This window comes from Bos taurus, chromosome 8 (genome assembly GCF_002263795.3).
Source record: "Bos taurus isolate L1 Dominette 01449 registration number 42190680 breed Hereford chromosome 8, ARS-UCD2.0, whole genome shotgun sequence".
In the NCBI taxonomy this organism is placed as follows: Eukaryota; Metazoa; Chordata; class Mammalia; order Artiodactyla; family Bovidae; genus Bos; species Bos taurus.
This window is the reverse complement of record NC_037335.1, coordinates 59,591,999-59,605,949: the sequence shown is the minus strand read 5'-3', so window position 1 is coordinate 59,605,949 and position 13,951 is coordinate 59,591,999. Positions and strand designations below refer to the sequence as shown.

The following is a 13,951-nucleotide window of genomic DNA, read 5'->3' as shown; positions in this document are numbered from 1 at the left end:
ATCCCTGGGTTGGGAAGATCCCCTGGAGAATGGAATGGCTATCCACTCCAGTATTTTGACCTGGAGAAGTCCATGGGGTTGCAAAGAGTTGAACATGACTGAGTGACTTTCATTTTCACACTTTCTATATTATACTGGATACACACACACTTGTAAATTATGGCAATTTAGTTAACTCCCTATTGTTGACTTTGTAAATGATACTCTCTATACCCACCTAACAGCCAAAAAAGATCACTCAGAAAGAAGTTTTGGCTAGTCACCTAACAAGACAATCTGTTCTAGAGCAGAAATCTATGCATTTGGACATTTCAGAGATTCTCACTCAAGACAATAGGCCCCAGGTTGAGAACCCCTTACTTGTATGCTAATGCTTCAAAAATATGTATCTTCAGCCTGAATTTTTATCCTGAGCTTCAGTAGTACATATTCAAATATCTATTTAACATCTGTATGTGGATGTCACACAATTGCCTCAAAATCTACATGTACTGAGGAGTGACTGTTTAATAGGGATGGCGTTCCTTCTTGGCACATGAAGAAGTTCTGGGACTTCCTTGGTGATGGAGTGGATAAGAATTTGCCTGCCAATGCAGGGGTCACAAGTTCAATCACTGGTTCAGGAAGATTCCACACAGCATGGAGCAACTAAGCCCCTGCAACATAACAACTGAGTCTGCGCTTACTGAGCTCACAAGCCGCCAACTACTGAGTCCGTGTGCCGCAACCAGTGAAGCCCGTGTGCCTAGATTCCATGCTCCACAACAAGAGAAGCCATGGGAATGAGAAGCCCACGCACCACAACGAAGAGTAGCCCCTGCCTGCTGCAATTAGAGAAAGCCCACACAAAGTAACAAAGACCCAGTGCAGCCAAAAATAAATAAATACAATTATATAAAAAGTTCTGGAACCAGACAGTAATGATGGTTGTGAAACACTGTGAACATACTTAGTGTCATGTAATTGTACACTTTCAAATGGTATATTTAACATAACATGCATTTTACAATGAAAAATCTACATTTACAAAACTGACATTATCACCTTTATTCTCAATGCCCACACACCCCAAATTTGTGCTTTCTCTTGTATTTCCTGTCTTTGGACATCTGTTACTAGTCTTATTATCTACCTAGTAGTCCATGCCATGAAACCCGAGTCATCTCTAACAATGCTCTTTCATTCTCCCACTTTAACAATTAATCATGAAGTTCTGTACTTTCTCCCTCATTAATAAAAAGTTAACTTGGAATAGTCCTCTATCACTATCCCCAAAGCTTCTACTTAAGTTCAGGCCACCATTATTAGCCTCATAGTCTCCAGCAGATTTGTACCTTCCCACCTTCCACCTAAACCCCACTTTAACTGACTCTTCATCTTGCCAGAGTGACTTATCATTTTGCTTAAAAACCCACCATTGCCTTTAGGATAAATTCTTCATGATCTGGCCTCTGTTTACGTCTCTGTTTTGTCTCTAACCATTGTCCTACACAAAGCCAAAATGCAGTGATATAAGCTACCTGCAATTTCCAGCTCATCACCAACTACTTTTTTTTTTTAAACTCAAGTGCACATATTACTCCAAATCCCTAGAATTTCATTTCCCTCTGTTTAGACTTGGCTAAGTTCTACGGGAAAGATTTAATTTGAGGGCTTCCCTGGTGGCTCAGACGGTAAAGTGTCTGTCTACAATGCGGGAGACCTGGGTTCTATCCCTGGATCAGGAAGATCCCCTGGAGAAGGAAATGGCAATCCACTCCAGTACTATTGCCTGGAAAATCCCATGGACAGAGGAGCCTGGTAGGCTACAGTCCATGGGGTCGCAGAGTCGGACACGACTGAGCGACTTCACTTTCACTTCCAAGTTCTACGGGAAAGATTGAATTTACATCATCACGCTCAGGAAGTCTTTCAGATGCCCCAAGGATGATGTCCTTATTATGAGCTTCTATGTTTACTCATATCTTAATATTATACTTTAAGTTGAAGTCATCTGTCTCCTTTAAAGACCGCATTATCCTTGAGCGTAGGGACTACATATTAATGCATCTCCAGTGCCTAAAACAGTACATAGCATGTGGTATGTTCTAAATAAATATTTTTAAATGAACAAGTGATGCCCTAGTGAATAATAGGAACCCTGATATCAGAAGTTACACAACTTTCCAATGACTTCCTACCTTACTCTGATTAAAAGCCAAAGTCATTACAATGGGCTAGAGTTCTGACTTCATCTCCTGGTATTCTCCCCTTCATTCACTCCAGTTCCAGCAACCCTCTGAAGTCTTGACTGGAAAAGCATTTCAGCCAAGGAGCCATTTAGGCACATGCTTTAAGGAAGGAACTAAAATACACTGAGCCTCCAGCATGTGCTAGGCACTTTCATGTGTCACATCACAGGATCCTCACAATCACTCTAGGACAAAGGCAATACTACCGCCATTTCCATGGACTGAGTAAAATATTGGACAATGACAGCTAAAGAGACTAAGCCTAAGAGTAGATTTTGAATTTGAACACAGGGATAACTTCCTTGGAAAGAAAGAGTCCATAGTGGTGACTTTTCCTCCCCTAGATATCTTGTATGCTGGTTATTCTGTTTGCTGGGCCTCCTTCCAGCCAACTCCCTCTGCCCTGCTCTGGGAAGCTGACCTCAATAAACTACATTATCCAAACTACCTTGCCCAGGGCATCTGTCTGGGTGTTGTCAATTGCAGGTACCAGCTGGAGACCAGAGGGCAAGAAGAGAAAGGTTAGGGCATTTATTTCTCTACTTTCCTGCTGCCTCGTCTAAGTCCTTATAATGGCTGCTTAACACTTAAGCCTACAGCTTCCTGTCAGTCTACCAAATTGTAGGTCTCACTGGGCCCTAGTAACAACACTCTCCTTTCTTACCCTTGAGGCCTAGGAGTGCTACTGATTCACCACTGTTGGGTTTCATCATTTCTTTTTAGTTTTTGTTAACAATGATCATACGTCTGTAAATTATCCTTTGGTTAAACTCTCTTCAATTAAATTCTTTTGAATCCACCAATTATTTTCCTACAAGGACTCTTGACTGATATACTAAACAATAAATGGCATGTTCTTCTCCTTTGTTCTTCCACTCATTAAATTTCCAGTGTCTTCAATCAAGTCTCCTTCCTCTCCTTTAATCTGAAGCTTCCCATCTTTCCATGTCTACATGGTGCCCCAAGAAGTCTAAGCATTCTATTACCCACAGAGCAACACTGCTGTTACTATTCTGCTGAATCTCAAGTGACATTGGCACTCTGTTGTCCTTTTAGTTCTAAGACTGGTTGGCTCTGTTAGTCTGACCATCCTGTCAGGACAATAAACTCATTGCAGGGAAATTGAGCAATTTTAATCTCCAAACAAACAAATTTTAGCTCAAGAGAACCTTAGACTTTACTTGTCTGAAGTGAAAGTCACTCAGTCATGTCTGACTCTTTGCAACCCCATGGACTGTAGCCTGCCAGGCTCCTCTGACCATGGAATTCTCCAGGCAAGAATACTGGAGTGGGTAGTCATTCCCTTCCCCAAGGATCTTCCTGACCCAGGGATTGAACCCAGGTCTTCTGCATTGCAGGCACTCTTTACTGTCTGGGTCACTACAGAAGCCATGTTATCACTGTCATGTCCAACTCTGTGTGACCCCATGGACTATACAGCCCACCAGGCTCCTCTATCCAGGCAAGAATACTGGAGTGGGTTGCCAATCCCTTCTCCAGGGGATCTTCCCAAACCACTGATCAAACCTGGGTCTCCCGCATTGCAGGCAGATTCTGTACCGACTGAGCCACCAGGGAAGACTTTACCTTGTCTAACCACCTTACTTTACAGATGGGAAGGTTCAGGCTCATACAGGGAAAGACTCTCACAGCTATACAGCTGCAGACTTAGGTTCATCATCTAATCTCTGCCTACTATTTCACCAGGCTGTGATACTGCACTGGGTACCTAATAGGCACTCAATATGATTACTCACTCCTAAATTCATATGGGCTTTGCTTTGTTCAATACTAGGCTCCATGCCTAGGTGAGTACCTGGTACATATGATACACACAGCACATATTTATTGATTTTGAATCCAGGACACAGAAAGACAAATTCCTTGGAAGTTATCAGAGCTCAGAGGATCATTTGTAATAATGATAATAATCCCTTATACACCTAAAGAAAATGTATAGTTTTCAAAGTGCTTTCCAATTTTAAAAAGCCCATTTGATCCCTCTGAGGTAGACACAGCAGGGATGCATAGTCCGTTTTACAGATGCAAACAACAGCCTCTGAAGGGTTCAAAGTCAAGGTCCCCTGACTAGTATGTAGCAGAGCGGAGACTCCTGTTCATGTCTTCTGACTCCCACTTCAATACCACCTCCACTACTCCATGTTGCTTCTTTAGCTTAGCCATGCTGCTTCAAGAAAAGGGGGGGGGGGCGGTTTATTCATGGAGCTAGCCCAAATATTCACAATGACTAGGTGAATTATACACTTATGCTGATAGAAATGATTTTGCTTTAAAAAAAAATCCACTTAAAGGTACTTCTATTCCACTTCTGATTAGATACAGTCTGCAGAATACCTCCAACTCTTGATACAACAAGGCTTGTTATTTCCCCCCGCCCCCCGAGAGGACAGTTACCATCTGTGTGGTCTGGAGTGAAGGAGACAGCACTTTTAAGACATCACTTTCAGTACAGACCAAAGTCAGGCCCTTTTAAAACCAGGTGTTCAGAGAAACAGCATCTTGTTTCTCAGCCTGGCCCCACCAGAGAGATGTCACATGATTTCTTCAAGATTAAATGCACCAAGAAGCCATCTTCAGTTCTTCTGACTGAATTCTCTTATGAAGAACACTTTAATACAGATTTCACCCTGGGTTTTAACTACTCGTATGACCTCTGATACTAATCAGGGTATCACAGAAACCAAAGATAACCTAAACATATATCCAGACTCTTTGGATTTTAGTTTCCATTAAGAGCTCAGAGTATTGGTACAGAAAATTACCCAAAGTCTTACATCAGGGATTACAAACTCAAATACCTCCCAGGCACCAGGTAAATAATGTAAAATCCAGTATGACAAAATAAGGAATAATGGGAGTCTCCTCAGTGTTTTTTGGGGGCCATTACATGTGGCATGCAGGATCTTAGTTCCTGGGCCCATTCCCCCTACATTGGAAGCAAAGTCTTAACCACTGCATCACCAGAGAAGTCCTTGGAGTCTATATAAACTGTAGAAAACTAATTTGCTAGTTGCTCTGAGCTCCAACCACCTGTCATTTTTTGGGTACATTAAGTTTTTCCAGTTTTTCCCCCAAAGCAGGAAATATGCATTTTTTAAATGTTAAATGTTTTTTAAAAGTTAGTTACTAATTCAAATATGCAAGTCTTTTGTAGGCTATCAGCCAGAGTCTGACTTTTCCTTATGGGGTAGGTTTCCTGCTCCATATGAGAGAAGAATGATAGCAAACGTGCCACTTTCAAGTCAAATATGGTATAGGATTCACGGTTTCCTTCTGAGAGACTCTGTGGACAGTGTTGGAAAAGTGGACAGAAAACTCCCTGAGTTAGTAGGAATGTACCTTGACTGGGGGTCTAGGGGATATCTGCTTTATTAACTAGACAGATACCCTCGGGAAGGAATTTGTGGGGGAAGATCCCCTCTGCTAGGTATCTGGGCAGATAAGTCTCTGAAGCCTCTAGGAAACGCATATACTCCAGTATGGGGATGCGGAGGATTGGGAGAACAGTTTACAAGAAAGCATAAAGACAGACAGCTACTGGGAAATACACAGAGTGCGATAAGAGGGGTACAATCTCTTCAGTCTTGGGAGGGAGAAGGTTATAACCTCTCCTCGGGCGCCACCTTCGGGCGCCTCTTTCTCACCATCGCTCCGCAGCCGTCGACTCCAGGGAACTGCCGCCATCTTAACGCACCTTTCTGCGCAGGTGCCCGGGAGCCCCCACTACCCAGCCCAGAGAGAGCCCCGCCTCCCGCCACACCCCTCCTCCCCAAGCCCCCGCCCACCACGCCCCCTTTCTCAGAAATCTGCCCTTTCCCCTAGCTGTGTTAGGCTCCTCCGCTTGTGACTGCAGAGAGGAGGAAAGAGCCGCTGGTCTAAATCTGTCATTATATTAGAAAGTCATTTCTACAGCTTTCCACACTTTACCGGAATTACCAGATCCCAAAGGCTGCTACAAGATAATTTATTACAGACTAGTCAATAATTTCTTATAACAATGGCACATACAATTTAAAACAGCAAAGATGCTTCGTTTCTTGTTTCATGTAATGGCTAATGCAGAGTCCTCAAGAAGTCCAAGAGGCTGCTATGAGGATACTGAAGGATCATGTCACATCTCTGGGCAAGGGCCTGGGAAGTCCACATGACTCCCTGGGAGTGTTGAGCCCCCCTCCCCCTCTGCTCCCCATCCACCCCCAATCTAGCCTGTACAGAGGGATCACAGTCTAAGTTCCTTCTGTAGAGTTGAACGGTTTATGAGGGGGACAGCAGCTGACCTAAATGAAAGGGAGTGAGGACAAAGGCTAGATTCTGTCTGCAAGGGGAAGGACCACCAAAAGGCAGTGGCCATAGGTGAACAGGACTCCTTCTAGACTGATTTCCACAATTTTTGGCTTTGTTCAGGGCTTATCTATGAAGAAGCCCTCTCTCCTGGATTCTTCAACTAGCTCTCAGATATGTATACTTAAGAGCCTTTCATGTCCTAAAGCATCACTCCCCTTCCTAAAGGAGTGAGGTAGGGAGACTCCTGGGCAGGTGGCCCCTGGTGCTTGGGTTCCAAAGAAATTCTGCTCAGGCCTCTGAAGCACCATGTGAACCTGGTTCTACTCATGAGAGCTAATCTGGGGGAAGGGATTAGCATAGCTCATTGCTGAAAGATATCTTGTTCAGTCTCAATGCCCTGTACTCACTTGAGCTACTCTACACTGCTGGGTTCTGCTCAACAGATGGTCTGCATTCTATTCTGTGTGTTCCTGCCCTGGCCATACTCCAGTTCAGACTACAGGGCTCAGCAATACCTGTAGACTCAACGGATTACTTACCTCATTAGGCACAAGCTCCAGGCCCTCTAAACATGTTCCTCTAATGATTGGTATATATGGATCTAACTGGATTAGGTGTGGTATGGAGGGGGGGAAAAAAGGGGTGTGGGAGTGGAAGGATCTCTACCAAGAATGGCTGACACTCTCAGAAATGTCTGCCCCTCCATGAAAAATCTCCCTGTGTGGTAAGCCCCACAGCCCAGCTCCTAGCACCACAGACCTGCTGGTCAGGGATTCAGACCCTTTCTGTGAAAAGCCACACTCACACCACCCTAGATTTTCCCTTAAACTTTCCTAACTGAATGAATCAGCCTCTTGACTGTGAGGATCTAAGATGACTATGTAGTAACTCCTATTATCCCTGACTGGTGGAACTGGTGCCCTCTGGTTGGCACAGGAGTCTGGGTGCTCAGCTCCCCTCCTCCATAGAACGAGACTCTGATTTGAGCTTCACAAACTCCCGGGCCACTTCGTCATTGCTCCTCTGAGACAGAATCCGGAGAATGGTCACGCCTGTCTCATCCATGTGGATCTTACGGCCCAAGGGGCACCAGCAAGCACAGCTGCCCTTGGCTGCCACATCCCTCAGAGGCATTACAGCCAGCCCCAGCACATGGTCCTCCCGGGCAAAGCAGTAATCCTTCACGCATATCTGCAACTCATAGGCTTCTGGCCCCTCTTCATTTCCCAGGAGGCTGTGAGCACAGGGTAAATGGAAGATAGGAGACCAGAGATGAGGGCGTCCTCAAATGAATTCACCCCAGCCACCATCCAGCCCATCCCTTCTCTCCTCTCTTTAATTCTTATTCTACAGATCACCCCCATCCCAAAGTCCTTTAGATCCCCCAACCATAACTTACAAGTGAAACGTCTCGTTGTACTTGGGAGCCCAGTTGTTACTTTTTGACTTGGTTGTGAACTTCCTCTTTTTATCACTTTGGTGAGGGCCAACCATGGTGACTTCGACAAAGGGCCGGAACATACCTGCTGTCTGCCACTTGAGGTCATTGGCAGCCACCACTACACAAATATGGAAACCTGTGAGGTAACCCATCACGCATTCCCAGTTCTTAAGCCCCCAGGTGGGATTCCCCTTGGAGGAGGGCTAAGCTGAAGGACTGGGATAAGCAGTCCCTGCCTTTGACTGATGGGGCCACTGGGCAAGAAAAGGTCTCAAGCCTGTGCATCCATGCCACTCACCTTTCACTGTGACCTTGTGCTCCCCAGTTCCAGGATGTGTAAACAAGTCCACCTGAATAGAGACTTCTCCCACAGGATCATCCACACCGGACCCTGGTGGGCAGAGGGACAGATGGTTCCCTACCGGAGAACTTGAAGACCTTAGGCCCAGTTACTCCAGGTAAAACCAAGAGCTGGGAGGCTACTATCCTACACCCTAAAGCAAGAAGCAGTCACCCACAGAAGCTATGGGGATGTGAGCCACGGGGAAAGGAAAAGAAAGGGGATGAAGAATGAGGCTGTGTATAAAAATACAAGTCAGGGTGACAACATTTTAGGTGAAACTTCTTCCAAAACTACAACTGAAATCTCTCAGGTTCTCCAAACTTCTCTTATCTCCTGGGCTGAAGAATTTTTCATTGAAAGATGATGGGAAAGGACAGTGCCGCCATCCTATATTTTTGTCTGAGAATTGTGTCCACCCCATGGTTTCTCAGCAGAACAATGTGGGTCCCATCCAGCCCAAAGCAGCTCCTTCCCACCTATGGGCTGCCCTGCACACAGTGACTTCTTCCTACTCAAACCTGGACCTCTCCACACACAGCTCCCCAATGCCCCCTGGCCAGTCTGCAGGCTCCCCTCAGTAGAGGCCTCACTCTATTTTGGGAAAACCCCAGTACCCTGCACTCCAGATAAAATTTTTTTTGTCCTCAGATGGAGTGGTGGGGGAATTCTGAAGACAACTATTGTTAACCCCATCTTGGACTATACAAATACACTGCCCAACTCTGAGACTTGGGATAGAACCTCTGACCTTTGACATCTGGTTCCCTCAGCCCCACCTTAAGCAGCTCATTCTAGTTCACAGGGGACAGTATTAGCCCGTATTAGATTCACATCTGCATGGTGTATAACGTACCCTTTTCCGGCTGAATGTCCTCATTAGCAGTAAACCTAATACCTTTCCCATCATGCACTGAGTGAGGACAGGCAAGTCAAGAGGTAGCAGCAGTAGGACAGAGAAAGAAGAATCAGTTAGAGTCTAAGAAGTTCACAGGCATTCAGAGCAGCTCTAACACATAGTCTGAGGGAGCACAGAGATGGAGCAGGGTGCAGAGAGAAGTCTAAGAACTGGGGCCAGTGAATGCTCCAAATTATACTTAACAGTTTGCACATCAACCAAATCACAGACAGAGGCAGTAGAACATACAGCAAGTTTCTGAGACCAGCAGGACACAATAAAGAAAGCTGTAGGCTCTAATTTCCTAGGCTCCAAGTGACAAAGCAGTGGGTAGAACACATACACACAACTGCAGACTCCCCATGGTCACCACCCCTGCCTGGTCTTACTTCCTATGTGCCCAGTCCAGCCTCACCTCATCTTTATATCTAGCTCAAAGCTCAGTGTCTCTGAAAAGCCTTTTAGATTAACTCCTAGCCTCTCTGATGTTGTGGGCCTTTACACATACTCATCTCTGTGAAAGGTCCCCCTATCTTGTTGAGCAAGGCTCATAACTCCTTTTGCTCTTTCTTCTCACTCTGGGCTTGAAATAAGAACACATGTGGAAAATGAAACAGTATTGCAGGTCCCCCTGCATTTCTTAATCTTCCATCAACCCCATCCTAACTGCTTAGATCCCCTCCTTCTTCCAATCTGGGTCAGTTCACAGCTCAGTAAGGCTTAAGCCTTCCCACCCCCAGGCCCCTGCCAAGTTCACTCCTCTGGGCAGCAGGCCTAGGTTTCCCTGGAAGGAGCAATTAATGATTGCATCTTGAAGGTCCTTCCCAAGAGGACTTCCTCCTCAGGGTCAGGGTCTGAATTGCAGTCTGAGCCGTGTTTGTACAGATGTGTTTGGCTATGAATGGGCCTGCCTGGAGACTGGGAGGGGTTCTGAGAACTGGAAATCATTGGGCGAGAACCAGCTACCTGGGTGCCCCGTGCACCAGCATCACTCACGAAGCTGGAGCCTCAGGTCTGTACAGCCCCGTGATCCATACCCTGCTTTCAATTGCTCCCACAGATCACCCCTCTTAGCCTTCTTCTCATCCACACTGGAGAATCTGGGAAATCTTTGGCTCCCAAAGCTGTAAGACTTCACGAGTATCTTAACCACTCATTCTCAAGGCTTCCTCACACATTTTTCCTATCAAACAGGGTATACTCCTTGAGCTCAAGACACATGCACTGGCCAGATGATGTTGGGAAATGAAAGCTCAGGCACATCTCCCAGATCTCTGGGATTCCTATCTGGTATGAGTCTGGGGTAGGTAGGGGTAAGTATTGGGGTCCATCAAGAAAATCCTGATGTCTATATGTGAAGGGCTTTCTGAAGAAGTCCCTGGAGCCTCCCTGAGGGCTACAGGAGACTGACTCCCTAGGGGCAGAGACATAGCAGGGAGGAGAGTGGGGACCTGAAACCCTTGGGCCTTACCCTGGGCAGTCTGTGAGCGCACAAAGGTCTTGATGAGGGTGTCTGTGGTCTGTGTGTACAGAGATAGGGCATAGCGCAGGGACTGCAGATCTGGGCTCTTCTCCAGGAAGGTTTTCTTCAGCCCGTTGCCTCCGGCGTGAAAGTATTGCTGAAAGACAAGAATAACTGCTACTGCATCATCTCCCTTCAGAGAGGCAGCTCCCCAACAAATCCTGAGAAAGGACATCCAAGCAGAGGCCGGCAAAGATGCCAGAAGAGGACAGGGAGTCGTTCAATAAACAAGATCAGGAATGCCACACAGAGCCAGGGTCACAGTCTCTCAGGTGCAGAGACTTATGTGAGTATCTGGCAGGAGTGGTAAGGGATGGCCACACTTCTGGACGTGATGTCTGATGGATGAATCTATATGGACAGGCACAGATACAGGATAGAAGCTTTTTAGTCAGAAGTGGTGCTTTACCCTTGGGAACCCTTAGAGCACTTTATACCTATGACCTACCTCTCTCCCCAGTGCCCTGAATCACAGCCCATGTGTACCTGCCTTATTACCACCTTATACCGGATGATACTCTGGTTATTACCAAATTATACCAGATTATAAGTATCCTGATGCAGGAACCATATCTGATTCTCTCTGCATCCTTCCTAGTGTATTAGTGCCTGGACACATGTTGTCTGGTTGAATAAATGAATGCATTGTAGGGGAAAAAAATACCCTTTGAAACCCAAATGATTTTAAACATAAATGAAGAGCTTAGCCCGATCTGGGATATTGGATCTGGAAGATTAATTCCCATTGGGAAATATTCCAGAATGACAATGAGGTTACTAAGTGAACTAAAGTGTCCTCAGAAGCCAAGAATAAATGTTCTAGCTCTTTGGTGATTCACGTGAGGCCACACAGGAGGTACCATTTTGGTTGCTCCCAAGAGGAATGTGGATGCAACAGAGAAAGATACAGATACAAAACCCACTCTCTCCTGGATGTGAGGGGGCCCGAGGGACCCCTAATCTGGCCGAGTGGAATGCCAGGACCAAGAGGGTAGGGTAGGAAGGCAGTCTGAAGGAGGGGGTCTTCCACCTTGATGGTGTCCAGGGCGAGGTCAAGGACGGCACACTGCTTTGGAGTCAGATTCCGTGTTTCCTCTCGCACCATGTGGTCCTGGAGCCCCAGAGAAAGCAACAACATCAGGACAGCTTGTGGCTGTCATGAAGGTCCCCCACTTGTCAGCCCACAGCTGCATGCCTCTCTCCTTCTCCTCCTCTTCAGTCTTCAGAGCTCAGATTTCCCCCCTCCCAGGCAACCCCTGCCCTTCCCATCTGGCTGCAGAAGGACCCCATGTATCCAGAGTACCTTGAGTTTGGAAAGTTGGCTCAGCTCCTTGGCAGCAGTGAAGATCAGCTGGGTGCCCTGGGCAGGGAGAGAATCATTCAACCAGAGAACTGCAAACTCCATCAGGAAGCAGGGAGCTGGGTAAGGGAGATACAGCAGGAGGAACTGGAAAGGAGCTGTCCTTACCGTCTGGTCAGTAAGTGGAGGCAGAACAATCATCCTTTCCATTGTGTTCATTACCACCCGCCAGAGTTCCTTCAGTACCCGCTTCAGGACCGTCTTCTCACACACAGTGGCAAAAAGTGTGAGGCTGCAGGGCCAGGCCACAGGTCAGGATGGGGTGAGTGCTGAGAGGCCCCCTCCCTGAGCAGCTCTTCTGATTGCCTCTACCTGCTTCGTCCCTACAGGACAGTACTGGGTGCTGTACTCACTTGCCGTCCAGGAAGTCCATGAGAGGCCGGAGCACACTGTCTGCATCCTGAGTCACCGAGGCCCGTGCGTTGGGGGATGCGTTCCCTGGGCCCCGCACCTGGCTCAGGATGTCGGCCATTTGTCGCACGCACTCATCAATCCGCACCTGGAAACTACACATGTGCCCCCAGTGTGGCCCTCCTCAACCCCCACACACACGGGCCCTAAGTGGCTCCAGCTGCTCGGTCCCACCCGAGCACACACGTGGTGCAGCTGACAGGGCAGGCCAGCAGGAAGCGGGGAAGATGCACAAAGGTGCGCTGGGCGGAGGCCAGTGGGGCAGGGGCTCCGGGACTGGCCAGGCACCACAACTGGCTCTGAGGGCCGTGCATTCTGGGGCCACTGACCTGTTTCCAAACACCATGCTGAGCTCATCCAAAACTGTATTCAGTTTCACCTGAAGCTCCTTCAGACTGTCTGCAGTTTCAGGGTCCAGCTGTATCCATAGGAGGCAGGCTTGGCTAAGCTGGTTCTCTTAGGCTTTTCTCCCCTCCTGTGCCCCAACCCCTCCCTCCTAGGGCCTCTACCCCAGTGCCTACTCAAATCTCTCAGCTAAAACCAGTTCTAAACCCCAAGCTAAACTTCAGGTCTAGACCCAGTCAGGACAGGGCAGAGTTCTACGGCTGAGGAGCTTGGGAACAAAGAGAGAATGCAGCAACCCTGAACCTCAGACCTACCTCCTTGCCTCCCATGGCCTCAAACATCTTCTCCAGCTGCACCCTCAGCTGCTGCATGTTGTTCATCAGGATGCAAGGCTGTGGGGAAGGATGAAGTGTTAAGTCTTGGCTCCATTCAGCACAGAACTCAGTCTAGGGCCCCTGCCTCTCACATGACTCTAAAAACCACAGGGAATTTACAGCATGTGTTACACCTGTCTCTCCCTAAGCACTGAGATCTGGAAGCAATGCTGATGGCTCTCATTAAATGAAGACTAGAAGCAAATGTTTCTGCTTTAACTCTGAATAGGGGGCCCCAGGTATTCATGGGATTACCCTTTATAACTCCCTGAATGTATTTTTTAAAAAAAGAAAGCCTAAGCAAAGGTCTAGCTCAGTAGAGGATAAATTACCAAATGGAGGCTCAAAGTAACTCCTTATCAGGTTCTTGTTATTTTGTGGCATAATCTCAAGCACAGCCCTGCTGGGAATCACAAGTCAGGAGCATCACCCCATCCTCAGCTCTGAGGATAGTTTCAAAAGCAAAGAGCCTGGCCCTCACCATTTTCTCCTTTGTGCAGTAAGCTGGGAAGTTCTTTGATAAGATGTCTGCATATTCCATGAGCACCTTCCCGATGGTCTGAGAAGAAAGAGGAAGAGGAAGGAGAAGGGACCCTTAGCTTTCCCCATGAGGATAGTACCTGGGGTCACACTTCTCCCAGAACAGTAACAACATGTACATAAAGAGGAATCTCAAAGTAGGGGACCAATCTCCCTCTCTACCCACTGAAACAAACCCACCTGT

At 47.0% G+C, this 13,951-nt stretch overlaps 2 protein-coding genes across 8 annotated transcripts in view; both read right to left on the bottom strand.

The window, feature by feature from the left end:
* Positions 1–6,111, bottom strand: part of LOC516849 (phospholipid-transporting ATPase FetA) — a 110,741-nt gene extending 104,630 nt beyond the window's left edge. The window contains exon 1 of the mRNA XM_059889555.1: positions 5,897–6,111. The gene's annotated coding sequence lies outside the window, so the exon portion shown is untranslated. The remainder of the gene's footprint in view (positions 1–5,896) is intronic.
* An 88-nt stretch (positions 6,112–6,199) lies between these two features.
* UNC13B (unc-13 homolog B) overlaps positions 6,200–13,951 on the bottom strand; it is a 212,729-nt gene continuing 204,977 nt past the window's right edge. For 4 of the 7 annotated variants that reach the window (XM_024995783.2, XM_005210089.4, XM_024995785.2 and 1 more), the window contains 12 exons: positions 13,709–13,786; positions 13,168–13,245; positions 12,838–12,926; positions 12,451–12,603; positions 12,206–12,329; positions 12,041–12,097; positions 11,768–11,848; positions 10,687–10,834; positions 9,174–9,230; positions 8,276–8,368; positions 7,936–8,095; positions 6,201–7,770 (listed from right to left, as the gene is read on the bottom strand). In XM_024995783.2, the coding sequence (XP_024851551.1) occupies positions 7,485–7,770; positions 7,936–8,095; positions 8,276–8,368; positions 9,174–9,230; positions 10,687–10,834; positions 11,768–11,848; positions 12,041–12,097; positions 12,206–12,329; positions 12,451–12,603; positions 12,838–12,926; positions 13,168–13,245; positions 13,709–13,786 (1,404 nt within the window). In that variant the 3' untranslated portion in view covers positions 6,201–7,484. Of the gene's footprint in view, positions 7,771–7,935; positions 8,096–8,275; positions 8,369–9,173; positions 9,231–10,686; positions 10,835–11,767; positions 11,849–12,040; positions 12,098–12,205; positions 12,330–12,450; positions 12,604–12,837; positions 12,927–13,167; positions 13,246–13,708; positions 13,787–13,951 lie in introns of all 7 variants that reach the window. The other 3 variants (XM_059889128.1, XM_024995782.2, NM_001193239.3) reach the window with 2 other exon arrangements.